This window comes from Heterodontus francisci, chromosome 5 (assembly GCF_036365525.1).
Source record: "Heterodontus francisci isolate sHetFra1 chromosome 5, sHetFra1.hap1, whole genome shotgun sequence".
In the NCBI taxonomy this organism is placed as follows: Eukaryota; Metazoa; Chordata; class Chondrichthyes; order Heterodontiformes; family Heterodontidae; genus Heterodontus; species Heterodontus francisci.
The window spans coordinates 145,937,609-145,952,416 of record NC_090375.1 but is presented as its reverse complement, the minus strand read 5'-3'; the positions used below and the strand labels follow the sequence as shown (position 1 = coordinate 145,952,416).

Below are 14,808 nucleotides of genomic sequence, written 5' to 3'. Positions count from 1 at the left end.
TGTGCACTTGTAACATTTTTATTGAATTTGTTCATGGGATGTGAGTGTCACTGGCTAGAGCAGCATTTATTGCCCATCCCTAATTGCCCTTGAGAAGGTGGTGGTGAGCCGCCTTCTTGACTTGCTGCAGTCCGTGTGACATAGATACACCCACAGTGCTGTTAGAAAGGGAGTTCTAGGATTTCGACCCAGCGACAGTGAAGGAACAGTGATATAGTTCCAAGTCAGGATGGTGTGCGGCTGGGAGAGGATCTTGCAGGTGGTGGTGTTCCCATGCATCTGCTGTCCTTGTCCTTCTATGTGGTAGAGGTCACTGGTTTGGAAGGTGCTGTCTTAAGGATCCTTGGTGCTTTGCTGCACTGCATCTTGTAAATGGTACACTGCTGCCACGGTGCGTCGGTGGTGGTGGAGGGAGTGAATGTTTGTGGATGGGGTGCCAGTCAAGTGGGCTGCTTTGCTCTGGATGGTGTAGAGCTTCACCCATCCAGGCAAGTGGAGAGTATTTCATCACACTCCTGACTTGTGCCTTGTAGATGGTGGACAGGCTTTGGGGAGTCAAGAGGTGAGTTACTTGTCGCAGGCTTCCAAGCCTCTGATCTGCTCTTGTAGCCACAGTATTTATGTGGCTATTCCAGTTCAGTTTCTGGTCAATGGTAACCTCCAGGATGTTGATAATGGAGGATTCAACGATCGTAATGTCACTGAATGTCAAGAGGAGATGGTTAGATTCTCTCTTGTTGGAGATGGTCATTGCCTAGCACTTGTGGGATGCGAATGTTACTTGCCATTTATCATCCCAAGCCTGGATTTTGTCCAGGTCTTGCTGCATTTCTACACAGACTGCTTCAGTATTTGAGGAGTCGCGAATGGTGCTGAAGATTGTGCAGTCATCAGCAAACATCCCCACTTATGACCTTATGATTGAAGGAAGGTCATTGATGAATCAGCTGAAGATGGTTGGGCCTAGGACACTACCCTGAGGAGCTCCTGCAGTGATGTCCTGGAGCTGAAATGATTGACTTCCACCAACCACAACTATCTTCCTTTGCACTAGGTATGACTCCAACCGGCGGGAAGTTTTCCCCCGATTCCTATTGACTCCAGTTTTGCTAGGATTCCGTGATGCCATACTCCGTCAAATGCTGCCTTGATGTCAGTGGCAGTCACTGTCACCTCACCTCTTGAGTTCAGCTCTTTTGTCCACGTTTGAACCAAGGCTGTAATGAGGTCAGGAGCTGTGCGGCCCTGGAACCTAAACTGAGCATCACTCAGCAGGTTATTGCTAAGCAAGTGCTGCTTGATAGCACTTCCATCACTTTACTGATGATCAAGAGTAGACTGATGGGGAGGTAAATGGCTGGCTTGGCTTTGTCCTGCTTTTTATGTACAGGACATACCTGGGCAAATTTCCACATTGCCAGGTAGATGACACTGTTGACGCTGTACTGGAACAGCTTGGCTAGGGGGCCGGCAAGTTCTGGAGCACAGGTCTTCAGTACTATTGCTGGAATATAATCAGGGCCCAATGGCCTTTGCAGTATCCAGTGCTTTCAGTCGTTCCTTGATAGCACGTGGAGTGAATCGAATTGGCTGAACACTGGCATCTGTGATGCTGGGGACATCAGGAGGAGGCCGAGACGTATCATCTATTTGGCACTTCTGGCTGAAGATTGTTGCAAATGCTTCAGTCCTTTGCACCGATGTGCTGAGCTCTGCCATCATTGAGGATGGGGATATTTGTGGTGCCACGTCCTCCAGTTAATTGTTTAATTGTCCACCACTATTCACGACTGGATGTGGCAGGACTGCAGAGCTTAGATCTGATTCGTTGGTTATGGGCTTGCTCAGCTCTGTCTATTGCATGCTTCTTACTCTGTTTGTTTGGCATGCAAGTAGTCCTGTGTTGCAGCTTCACCAGGCTGACACCTCATTTTGAGGTATGCCTGGTGCTGCTCCTGGCATGCCCTCCTGCACTTTTCATTGAACTTCATCCCCCAGCTTGATGGTAATGATAGAGTGCAGGATATGCTGGGCCTGAGGTTACAGATTGTGGTTGAGTACAATTCTACTGCTGCTGATGGCATCCACTATCAGGTGAGAAGCTGAGGAGCAAGGAGGATGTGGAGGAGGGGAATGCAACTTAGATGCCCTCTTTTTTGCCTGGGTTTGCATGAAGAACTAATTCGAGTGAGCTACCAATAACCCAACCTCAATTCCCCATTCACCAATGCTCCTTACCCTCTGTAACTGACCATCACATCATCTCCTTGGCCACAATGCGAATGCCACCACAAATTGAACATTTCAAAACAAATTTATTTTAAAAATTCATGGCATATTGCATACAAACTTAAACTAAATCACCCTTGTGCATTCCCTTTGCTCCTGTTTTCTGTGTGCCTTTCCCTGCTCTAGTGCTACCCCTGTAGCTGCAACATGGCTGGTGGAAGGCTGCTGACTTTCAATGGCTGAGACTGCAGATGGATGAGAGCTTGAAAACTCTGGACCTAGAATTTCAGCCTGTACCGTCTTGTCATGGTGAGTGACAGCAGTCTGAGCTGGCTGGTGGACAAATACCGTTGTCTTGAGAGAGGGAAAACAGCTCATGTTTCATGGAGCCACTGCCACTCCCTCAGGATGGCACCTCAGCAATTATAGCAATCTGTTGGAGGATAGATTGCTGGACAGCTGTGACACCCTGCAAGCCCCTTTGAACACTGGTATCCACAGCCATGATGGCAGCAGTCTGAGCTTGCATGAAAGCACAGACTTTTGGTGAAAACTGCTTGTGCTGCAACGGAAAATGAGACATCGGCCATCAGACTTTGCATCATAGTTGGGTCTGCAAGTGTGCTAATTGAGTTGGCCATCGCTTCTTCCATGCTGGAAAGGGTGGGCTCCAAGCTGTGTGCAAAGCCCTGTGCCAAGTTTGTATCTTGATTCCTCCACGCTCCTTGACTTTGAACACGGCTTTCCAATGCATGAAGTGATTTAGGAACATAGCAGGAGTAGGCTATTCAGCCCATCGAGCCTGTTCCGCCATTCAATACGATCATGGCTGATCATCCACTTCAATGCCTTTTTCCCACACTATCCTCATATCCCCTTATGTCATTTGTATTTAGAAATCTGTCCATCTCTGCTTTAAGCATACTCATTGACTGAGCTTCCACAGCCCTGTGCGGTAGAGAATTCCAAAGATTCACAACCCTCTGAGTAAAAAGGTTTTTCCTCACCTTGTGTTCCCTGGTTCTAGTCTCCCCAACCAGGGGAAACATCTTACCTGGATCTACCCTATCTATCCCTCTAAGTATTTTGTAGGTTTCAATGAGATCACCTCTCATTCTTCGAAACTCTAGAGAATACAAGTCCAGTTCCCCCAGTGATTTTGTTGTGTATACTGATCAGCTGCCTTCTATAGCCTGCCCCATCAAAGTCCTCATCTGAGTCCTATGTAGCAGAGCTCAGGTGTGAGCTTGCCCTCTGGTCAGCTGCCACCTGCGCTATCCTTGCCCCTGCCCTAGCTGCAGTGCATTTGTGCTCAGTGTCTCACCACTTGCAGATCCCACCTCTGATCTGTCCTCTTAAGATAGGTGCAATGCCAGTATCTGAGTTGGTGGTTGAAATGTGAAGTCAAGTGATGGTGTATCTTCACTCACTTCTTGGTCTTCCTCCACTGTCTGGCCAGGTTGCGTTTCTTGGATATCTGAGGGGACAAAGGCAGAAGCGTAGTAGGGTTGTGGGGAGGGGGGGGGGGGAAGTAAGAAATTCATGCTTACATCATCTTCAGGTTAGAAGAGATTGTAGGATGAGGAGGAGGTTGGATGTGAGAAGGAGGATTAGGTATGAGGATAACTTCAATGGTCTCAGCCCAGCTGCTGGCACTTTCAGTAATGCCAAGCACCGTTTGCTCCATGGGGTTAGGGTTTGCAGCCACACTATCCCCTTTTGGTTAGTTTCTGCTGTCTTTGTGCACCACCTTCTCCTGCAAGAGAGATGGAAATGTGTCAGTGAGAGTAGTGCAACCTCTTTTGGTGATTTGGCAGTATGTGCAAGCTATGAGATGTAGGTGTGAAGCTTGCAACAGTGCTAAGTGTATGAGGGTGATGTGAAGCATATGTATTAGGTATGAGTTCTGATTGATTGTTGGTAGATGAGTAATGGTATGGTGATAGGAGCAGTGACAGAAGCTAGTGATTCACTTGTTAGGATATGGCATTTGAAGATGCATTCGCTGACCTTTAACCATTCGTGTGAGGTCATTAAACTTTTTGCAGCACTGCATCCAGATCCTTGGGGGGGTTGAACTCCTGACATTGACCTCCTCAGCTACCTGCTCCCACTGTCTTTTTAATTTGTGTTTGAAAGGCCTCCTGGCATCCTATGAATACAGGACAGCTCTACTTGTTTCCACCTCCTCCAGCAAGACTTTGTCAGGATCAGGAGCCTTGAGAACTGTGGTGCATGCTCTCTCTCATGGTCAGCCTTTGTTCTTTATGGCACAGCACTATTCCGAGTGATGTCAGTACCTCCAGCAGCCACAATGCACCTTCTGTTTAAGAGGTGTAGGCTTGCTTCATGAAGTGGTAGGAAATATTGATTTTGGGCCCCCTGATGACATGTGGACCCAATCAGCAGTGCTGGGTATATACAGAAATCATGTAAATGAACAGGCAGCATGAAGATGATATAATAACGATATATATAGATCCACGTAGCCCTGCAAGTGTGGAAAAGTACCCTTAGAATATATTGCTTCTCCCATATAGAGGTAAGCAAATCACCTAGAGAAGATACCTTTCCACTGTGGGTTTGTTGTTTCATGAATCTTCTCTTTGAATTCAGCCTACTTAACTTGAGTTTCACCTCCACAGCGCTCCCTAACTTTTCAGTACAGTGGCTGCTTGAAAATGTTTCAGAAAATTAATTTGAATGCAGCCAAACTTCATATTGGAAGGACTTCGAAGTATAAGCAACTAGAGTTAGTCAGGGAGAGATTCCAGAAAATACAAATAACATCATTACACATTTCAGAATTATTGTACAAACCAATCATTGTGATGCATCTACAGTGAATAATTTGTGCAAAGTTTACAGGAGGAAATACTGGAATTTTAATTGCTGGCTGTGCTGAATTTTGACACTCCTGTGGGATGAACTTTGGAAAGGTGCTGATGGGCTTAAGTCCTACTGTGTAGGTCTGTGCCCTTCTGAGGGAGAGCATAGACCTTCTTGAGTGTTGATGAAATAAGTGAAGAATGTTTTAGGTTCCATGGCATTGGTGTCATTTCTAGTCATGGATTTTGTTGATAGGTGAGGCTCCATGCCACAACTCCACACACATGGGTTTCCCAGTATTAATGGCTTTGAACTGTCTTAAACAAGGCGAAGAAATTCATGATGATGCTATACCATCTAAACTTTCTCAACAATCTGCTGATTAGATTGTTACCCAAGCAGCTTCATGAAATAGCAAAAGGCTCTTCTTAACAGCCGTACAAAAATAAATTGTACCTCATTTGAACTCAATTTTTTTGTCCTTTTTATTATTTGATTTAACACATGTACTTTTAAGGTTATTTGAACGGATCTGTATCAATCCAATTTGGATCTTTCCAGGTGGTGGTGGTTCTTTGGCCTCCTTGTCTCGAGAGACAATGGGTAAGCACCTAGAGGTGGTCAGTGGTTTGTGAAACAGCGCCTGGAGTGGCTATAAAGGCCAATTCTAGAGTGACAGACATCTTCCACAGGCGCTGCAGGTAAAATTGGCTGTCGGGGCTGTTACACAGTTGGCTCTCTCCTTGCGCTTCTGTCTTTTTTCCTGCCAATAGCTAAGTCTCTTCGACTCGCCACTCTTTAGCCCCACCTTTATGGCTGTCCACCAGCTCTGGCGATCACTGGCAACTGACTTCCACGACTTGTGGTCAGTGTCACAGGACTTCATGACACATTTGCAAAAGTCTTTAAAGCGGAGACATGGGCGGCCGGTGGGTCTGATACCAGTGACAAGCTCGCTGTACAATGCGTCCTTGGGGATCCTGCCATCTTCCATGCAGCTCACATGGCCAAGCCATCTCAAGTGCCACTGGCTCAGTAGGGTGTATATGCTGGGGATGTTGGCCGCCTCGAGGACTTCTGCGTTGGAGATACGGTCCTGCCACCTGATGCCAAGGATTCTCCGGAGGCAGGGAAGATGGAATGAATTAAGATGTCCCTCTTGGCTGACATACGTTGTCCAGGTCTCGCTGCCGTAGAGCAAGGTACTGAGGACACAGGCTTGATACACTCAGACTTTCATGTTCCGTGGCAGTGCGCCATTTTCCCACACTCTCTTGGCCAGTCTGGACATAGCAGCAAACGCCTTTCCCATGCGCTTGTTGATTTCTGCATCGAGAGACAGGTTACTGGCGATAGTTGAGCCTAGGTAGGTGAACTCTTGAACCATGTCCAGAGCGTGATCGCCGATATTGATGGATGGAGCATTTCTGACGTCCTGTCCAATGATGTTCGTTTTCTTGAGGCTGATGGTTAGGCCAAATTCGTTGCAGGCAACCGCAATCCTGTCGATGAGTCTCTGCAGACACTGTTCTGTGTGGGATGTTAATGCAGCATCGTCAGCAAAGAGGAGTTCCCTGATGAGGACTTTCCGTACTTTGGTCTTCGCTCTTAGACGGGCAAGGTTGAACAACCTGCCACCAGATCTTGTGTGGAGGAAAATTCCTTCTTAAGACTTGAACGCATGTGAGAGCAGCAGGGAGAAGAAGATCCCAAACAGTGCACAGCCCTGTTTCACGCCACTCAGGATAGGAAAGGGGTCTAATGAGGCACTGCTATGCTGAACTGTGCCTTTCATATTGTCATGGAATGAGGTGATGATACTTAATAGCTTTGGTGGACATTCAATCTTTGCTAGTAGTCTGAAGAGACCACGTCTGCTGACAAGGTCAAAGGCTTTGGTGAGATCTATGAAAGCAACGTAGAGGGGCATCTGTTGTTCGCGGCATTTCTCCTGTAGCTGGCGAAGGGAGAACAGCATGTCAATGGTGGATCTCTCTGCTCGAAAGCCACACTGTGCCTCAGAGTAGTCACGCTCACCCAGCTTCTGGAGTCTGTTTAAAATGACTCGAGCGAAGACTTTCCCCACTATGCTGAGCAGGGAGATTCCACGGTAGTTGTTGCAGTCACCGTGTTCACCCTTGTTCTTATAGAGGGTGATGATATTGGCATCGCGCATGTCCTGTGGTACTGCTCCTTTATCCCAGCACAGGCAAAGCAGTTCATGGGAGTGCTGAGAGTATAGCAGGCTTGGCACTCTTAACTATTTCTGTGGTAATGCCGTCTTTCCCGGGAGCTTTTCCACTGACTGGAGAATCAATGGCATCAGTGAGTTCCGATTTTGTTGGCTGTTCGTCCAGCTCATCCATGACTGCAGAGACTGGGCTGCATTGAGGGCGGTTTCAGTGACAACATTTTCCCTAGAGTACAGCTCCAGGTAGTGCTCCACCCAGCGGTCCATTTGCTTGTGTTGGTCAGTGATCATGTCCCCTGATTTAGACTTGAGGGGGACGATCTTTTTGATGGTTGACCCAAAAGCTCTCTTAATGCCATCATTCATTCCTCTGATGTTTCCGGTGTCGGATACCAGCTGAATATGACTCCATAAGTGTTACCAGTAGTCATTTGCGCAGCGCCTGGCTGTTCTTTGTGCAGTGCTTCTGGCTACTTTAAGTGCTATGGATGTTAGCTCACTGGGGGCTTTCTTGTAGTTCAACAGTGCAGTGCACTTAGAGGCTATGACAGGTTGCAGCTGTTCAAAATGAGATTGAAACCAGTCTGCATTCTGCTTCTCATGTTTGCCACAGGTGGTCATTGCTGAGTCATAGATGGCGTCCATGATGTGAGCCCACTTGGTGTCTCTATCCCCTGTAGGAGTGTTTTGAAGGGCTTTTTCAAGTGAATTTCGAAACTTATGTGACAGCTGTGGATAAGAAATTCTGTTAGTATTGATGAGCAGGCGGCCCTTCTGCTTGGAGTGATGTAGCTTCTTTGGTTTGAGTCTAACTTTGCTGCACACCAGGGCATGTTCGGTGTCGCAGTCCGCACTGGAAGCTGCGTGTGATTTGGACACTGTTTATAGAGGCTCGCCTTGTGACGATGAGGTCCAGCTGGTGCCAACGACGTTATCTTGGGGGCCTCCATGAAACCTGTTGACAGGGCTTAGTATGAAAGAACGAGTTGGTGATGCAGAGGTTGTGATAGGTACACAATACCAGCAGTCTCTGTCCATTCTCATTCATCCTTCCAATGCCATAGCGCCCAAGGCAGGGGGACCATGAGTCATGGTCAGCCCCAACCCTGGCGTTAAAGTCCCCCAGCAGGAACAAATGTTCGGTATTAGGAATGCTACTAATTATATTATGGAGTTCTTTGTAGACCTGGTCTTTAACTTCAGGTGGGAAGCAGCGTGTTGGAGCATAGATGTTGAGTCGGTGTACTGGACCAGAGGTGGTGAGCAGTCGGATGGACATTATGTGTTCCGAGCCATTTGAAGGTGGCTCTATCATGCTGAGCAAAGAGTTTCTGATGGCGAAGCCCACTCCATGCTGTCTTGGTTCTTCAGGATCCCTACCATGCCAAAAGAAGGTGTAGTCTTGCTCTCTCAGAGATCTGCTTGCAGGGAAGCGTGTCTCCTGAAGTGCTGCAATGTCCACATTGAGTCTACTGAGCTCGTTGTTAATGTTGGCGGTCTTCTGAGAATCGTTGATTTGTGTAAGGTCTTCCGACAGGCCAGGACACACAGTTCTGACGTTCTAGCTTGCGAAACGACGGGCTGGTACCCTTCCTTTTTTTGTCATGCTGTTTGGTGTGGTGTACAGTCCACTTGGGCAATGACTCTGAGCTCAAAGCACCCATTGACGCAGGTGGACTATGGCGGGACAGAACCTTACTGACCGGCTGCCCGGTTTGAGGCGGGCAGTAGCTGTCCAGTGAGATGCAATGACCTCTCCCACCGGCAAAGGCAACCCGTGGTGGCCAATCTCTGCGCCAATTTAGCTGGACTTATAACCCGTAACTGCTGCCTTCCGTGTTGTTTTGGTCGCCCTGAGGCGACTATGGAGTGACCTCTCCATGGCGCATGCCTGGGCGGATGTATGGAGGTTGTGAGTTGCCCAAGCATTAAAACCCCACTCTTGGCCTTCCTAGTGGGATCCAAAAGAGTGTGGAGCACGACGTTTGGCACTGGTATGGCTGCAGTAACTGCCAGAAACATGCCAAAGGTGACACATGACCGCCTTCGGGGTTCTGCTCCGGATTTTCTGTTAGGATTTACTCCACGTTAAGCTGAACTTTAAAGGAACATACGGTGAAATGCTGAACTTCAGGACTGGTGAAATTTTCTGTTTTTAATGTTAGTATTTACAGAAAAAAATCTGGGTTTCATCTTGTGCACATTTATTTGGGTTTTTGTTTCTAAGGTGTTTACTCCCTGGTCTATACCCCTCTTATAATTTAAGTGCTGCTGTTCAAGTAGGAGACAAGTACAAGACTCTATCTAATTCCTCCCGCAGCTTTATTTTGTAATGTCACACAACAGCCTAGCTGAGAACAACTCAGCAGCAGTTGGGATCTGTTTTCTCCACGAGATCAGCTCACTGCACAGCACCATCATAATGTCATTACTTCAGGTTTCTGTGACTCATATATTTCAGTTGAAACAATTATATGCCTGTTTTGAAAATCAGTTCTGTCGATAATGGAAAGCATTAACCTTTTTTTAAATTCAATTAAAGGAACTTCGCATGACTGGAGACTTCGCTGTGATGTTGTGGATGTGTATTATACCTTGTTTGGCCTCAGCAGACCTTCTTGCCTTCCTCTACCAGAACTAGGTCTCGTCCTCAACTTAAAGGAAAAGAAGACAGTCCTGAATCCTATTATTATCCCTGAGACAGGAGCAAGTGGTCAAGAAACTGTAGGCAATGCAAGCATACATGGACTAATGTCTGGCTTCCAGATTAATGTAAGCAAATAACAGTATTTTCTAGCAATTAATTTTGATAGTTCTACTCGCACAAGTCCTATTCACCCAGTACCCCTGTACTCCCCAAACTCCATTGGCTAATGTTCCAACAATATCTTGAATTTGAAATTCTCACCCTTGTGTTCAAATCCCTCCCAATGTCTGTAACCTCCTGCAACCCTCCGGGATCATTACACTCCTCTAATTATGGCCTCTTGTACATCCCCAGTTTCCTTCACCCTGCCATTGGCAACCTTGCCTTCATTTGTGCAGGCCCTAAACTCTGGATTTCCCTTCATATTTCTCCTTTTAATGTGCTCCTTAAATCCTCCGTCTGACCAAGCTCTTGGTCACCTGTCCTAATACCTCCATGTTAGCTCACTATTAAATTTTATTGATGCTCCTGTGAAGCATAGAAACATAGAAAGTAGGAGCAGGAGGCGGCCATTTGGCCCTTCAGGCCTGCTCCACCATTCAAAAAAGATCCCACTTTCTCCCTATATTCCTTGATCCCTTTGGCATTAAGAAATATATATCTCTTCTTCTTGAATATACTTAATGACTTGGATTCCACTGCCTTCTGCAATAGAGAATTCCACAGGTTCACCACCCTCTGAGTGAAGAAATTTCTCCTCATCTCGGTTCTAAATGGCATACCCCGTATCCTGAGACTGTAACCCCTGCATATAGTCTGTCTAGTCCTGTTAGAATTTTATAGGTTTCTATGAGATCCCCTCTCATTCTTCTAAACTCTAGTGAATATAGGTCTGGTCGACCCAATCTCTCCTCGTACGTCAGTCCTGCCATCCCAGGAATCAGCCGAGTAAATCTTCTTTGCACTCCCTCCATGGCAAGAACATCCTCCTTCAGATAAGGAGACCGAAACTACACAATATTCCAGCTGTGGTCTCACCAAGGCCCTGTATAACTCAGTAAGACATCCTTGCTCCTGTACTCAAATCCTTTTGCAATGAAGGACAACATACCATTCGCCTTCCTCACTGCTTGCTGCACCTGAATGCTTGCTTTCAGCGACTGGTGTACAAGGACACCCAGGTCTCGTTACACCTCTCCCTTTCCCAATCTATCACCATTCAGATAATCTGCCTTTCTGTTTTTACAACTGAAGTGAATAACTTCACATTTATCCACGTTATACTGCATCTGCTATGCATTTGCCCACTCATCCAACTGTCCGTATCACATTGGAGCCTCTTTGCTTCCTCCTCACAGCTCGCAGCCACCCAGCTTTGTGTTGTCTGCAAACTTGGAAATGTTACATTTTGTTCCCTCACCCAAGTCATTTATATATATTGTGAATAGCTGGGGCCCAAGCACTGATCCCTGCAGTACCCCATTAGTCACTGCCTGCCACCCGGAAAAAGACCCATTTATTCCTACTCTCTGTTTCTTGTCTGTCAACCAATTTTCAATCCATGCCAGTATATTACCCCCAATCCCATGTGCTTTAATTTTGCACACTAACCTCTTATGTGGGACTTTATCAAAAGCCTTCTGAAAATCCAAATACACCACATCCACTAGTTCTCCCTTATCTATTCTACTAGTTACATCCTGAAAAAACTCCAGTAGATTTGTTGAGCATGATTTCCTTTTCGTAAACCCATGCTGACTTTGTCCGATCCCATTTATGCTTTCCAGGAGTTCTGCTATCACATCCTTTATAATAGACTCTGCACCTTTGTACATTTTACTGCATTAAAAGTGCTATATTCAAGTTATCGAAGCAAGTATTACGTATATACTTTTAAAAATGATCAAAATTACTATGGTCTTCCTGCATTAATACCTCCATTCCATAATCAGATAGCAGAAGGCAAAAATTTAAATGCAGTTTGTTCAACCATTTCATTATCATTCACTCCCTCAGTTCTGGAAAAAAAAATTATTTTTACATGATGTTTCATTCACAATTCTGAGAATTAAGGAAACCATGATCTGGTGACCCTAATCCTCAAATTCAAGAGGATCTGGTTGAAAGGTGGACTACTTGCAGTAGTTGGCATCTGTTCAGCATTAGTGCTGGAAAGTTTAAGGTAATCATCACTCATCGAGTGATAGCAGTCTGTTAAAATTGTTCGGTATTGGTTTCCTAAAAAAAAAAGGTGGGAGGAAGTTAAACTGGTTTTGCTGAGAAAATGTGCAGAGAAGTTCAAGACTTGAAACAAAATTATTTTCAAATGCTAAATTCCTCATCTGCATTCTTTACATTTAAAGTAACAGAGTAAATGTAATTTTCCCAAAATGTTGGGTTCCTTAATGCTTTCCTCACTTAATGACCCTTCGTAAAGTGAGTTAACCTGAAACATTCTGTCGATCATTGGGGTATAGCTTAAAAATCTTTATTAACTTTTTAAAATGTTAATGCTGTAAAATAAAATATTACAAAAGTTTCGATTCTTCTACAGAAACCACTTTTAATCCAAGTCACGTCTTTTATCTATCCACATTGGAGGTTGTGCCTTTTTTGTCAAATTTCCCAAAGCTTCTTGATCAGATGAAACATTAATTCTGGACAGTGGCTTCACGTAGAAATAGGAGCTTCTTCCTACCTGGAAGAAAGAATTAGTCATCTAGGAAACCCCGTTGAGCTTTGTGCCATGCTAAGCAGGTGCTCTTAGTTTATTTACAATGCTCACTTTGAGGGTTTACCCTTAATTTTGTTTCCTCTTTCAGATGCCACCAATTCTCTGCTGTCTTTCGCAGTGGCAAAAGATTTAGTTTGCAGTTCATCATTGAATTAGTTCTGAATATACTGTTTGGTGCCTTTTTTTAACTGTAGTGGATCAGTTGCAAGATTGTTTTTCTGAGGTTATTGTGAGTTTATGTTCGACATGCCACAGTACAGGCCATTTGAGGCCAGCTTCCATAGGCTTGGTTCCAGCCAGCTTTGGATTTAAATTTATTTTGAATGGCTTAGATCCTTTCCAGTGACCAGTACCCTCAATTCTCTTTTCTTACCTTTCATAATTGCATAAAATATGGCACAAACTTTAACCTCTGAGCCTTGCTACTCTCTGGAGAGATAGTAACATCTGCACCCACACTTGCAGTCCACAGACTCATGTGCTACTGGATGGTGTCTTCATAGACCGAACAGTTCTGTGACATAGTTGCTAATGTGTAAATTTTCCAGCAATTTATGGTGAGGAAGAAATACCCCGTGAATTTCAAATCGCCACAAGTTGCTGAATGATTTGCACCGCTCCTCAGCTTCGTGAAAATGGTACATCGCCCTCAACCTGTACACAAGTTTCAAGAAATTGGTGCATTTTAGGGTGGCACAGTGGTTAGCACCGCAGCCTCACAGCTCCAGCGACCCGGGTTCGATTCTGGGTACTGCCTGTGCGGAGTTTGCAAGTTCTCCCTGTGACCGCGTGAGTTTCTGCCGGGTGCTCCGGTTTCCTCCCACAGCCAAAGACTTGCAGGTTGATGGGTAAATTGGCCATTGTAAATTGCCCCTAGTGTAGGTAGGTGGTAGGGGAATTGAGGGGATGTGGTAGGAATGTGGGATTAATGTAGGATTAGTATAAATGGGTGGTTGATGGTTGGCACAGACTCGGTGGGCCGAAGGGCCTGTTTCAGTGCTATATCTCTAAATAAATAAACTCTCCACAAAGTTAGAGCTAGAAATTAACAGCGCAAAAACCTTTTTAATGACTAGATTTATGTTCCTATATTGCCACTCAACCTCTTCGGCCCAGAAAGGGAACTTTTGAAACTATGGAGAGTCACTCCTAGTCATAGTCATACTCCTGCAGGTAGTAAATTGTTTGAGATTTTTTAATTTTAAAAAACTTACTTTTCATTTACCTCTCATTCCAATTTTTCTTTCCTTTATTTTACTTTCTGTACCTGATTTGACTCTACTTCATCCTATTTTCTTCTGTCATTCCTGTTTTTTTTTTATATCAGTCTTTAAATCTCATTGGTTAATCATGGAATGGTTACAGCACAGAAGGAGGCCATTCAACCCGTTGTTTGTGCCGGCTCTCTGCAGGAGCTGCTCACCTAATCCCACACCCCGCCTTTTTCCCATAGCCCTGCAAATCTTTTCAGATAATTATCCAGTTCTCTATTGAAGGCCTTGATTGAATCTGCCTCCACCGCACACTCAGATAATGCTTTCCAGATCCTAACCACTCACTGTGTAAAGGAACTTTTCTTCATGTCACTATTGCTTCTTTTGGCAATTACCTTAACTCAGTGTCCTCTGGTTTTGGATCCTTCTGCCAATGGGAACAGTCTTTCCCTATCTACTCTATCCATACCCCTCATGATTTTGAATACCCCTATCAAATCTCTTAATCTTTTCTCCAAGGCGAATAGCCCCAGTTTCTCCAACCTGTCTACATAACTGAAGTTCCTCATCCCTGGAACCATTCTTGTGAATCTTTTCTGCACCATCTCTAATACCTTCTTAACATCCTTCCTAAAGAGTGGTGCCCAGAACTGGACGCAGTACTCCAGTTGAGGCCAAACCAGTGTTTTATACAGGTTTATCATAACTTACTTGTTCTTCTATTCTGTGCTCCTATTTGTAAAGATCAGGATCCCAAATGCTTTATTAACTGTTCTCTCAACCTGCCCTGCAGCCTTCAGTGCACATATACCTCCAGGTATCTCTGCTCCTGCATCCCCTTTAGAATTGTACCCTTTATTTTATATTGCCTCTCCTCATTCTTTCTACCAAAATGAATCACTTCACACTTGCCTGCATTGAATTTCGTCTGCCACTTGTCTGCCCATTCCACCAGCCTATGTCC

The 14,808-nt window shown here is 45.2% G+C and overlaps 1 protein-coding gene across 4 annotated transcripts in view; it reads left to right on the top strand.

Annotated features, from left to right (window-relative positions):
* The window catches only part of taf2 (TAF2 RNA polymerase II, TATA box binding protein (TBP)-associated factor), a 152,615-nt gene that overhangs the window by 128,011 nt on the left and 9,796 nt on the right, over positions 1-14,808 (top strand). For all 4 annotated transcript variants that reach the window (XM_068032198.1, XM_068032200.1, XM_068032199.1 and 1 more), the window contains one exon: positions 9,792-10,021. In XM_068032198.1, coding sequence (XP_067888299.1) covers positions 9,792-10,021 — 230 coding nt within the window. The remainder of the gene's footprint in view (positions 1-9,791; positions 10,022-14,808) is intronic.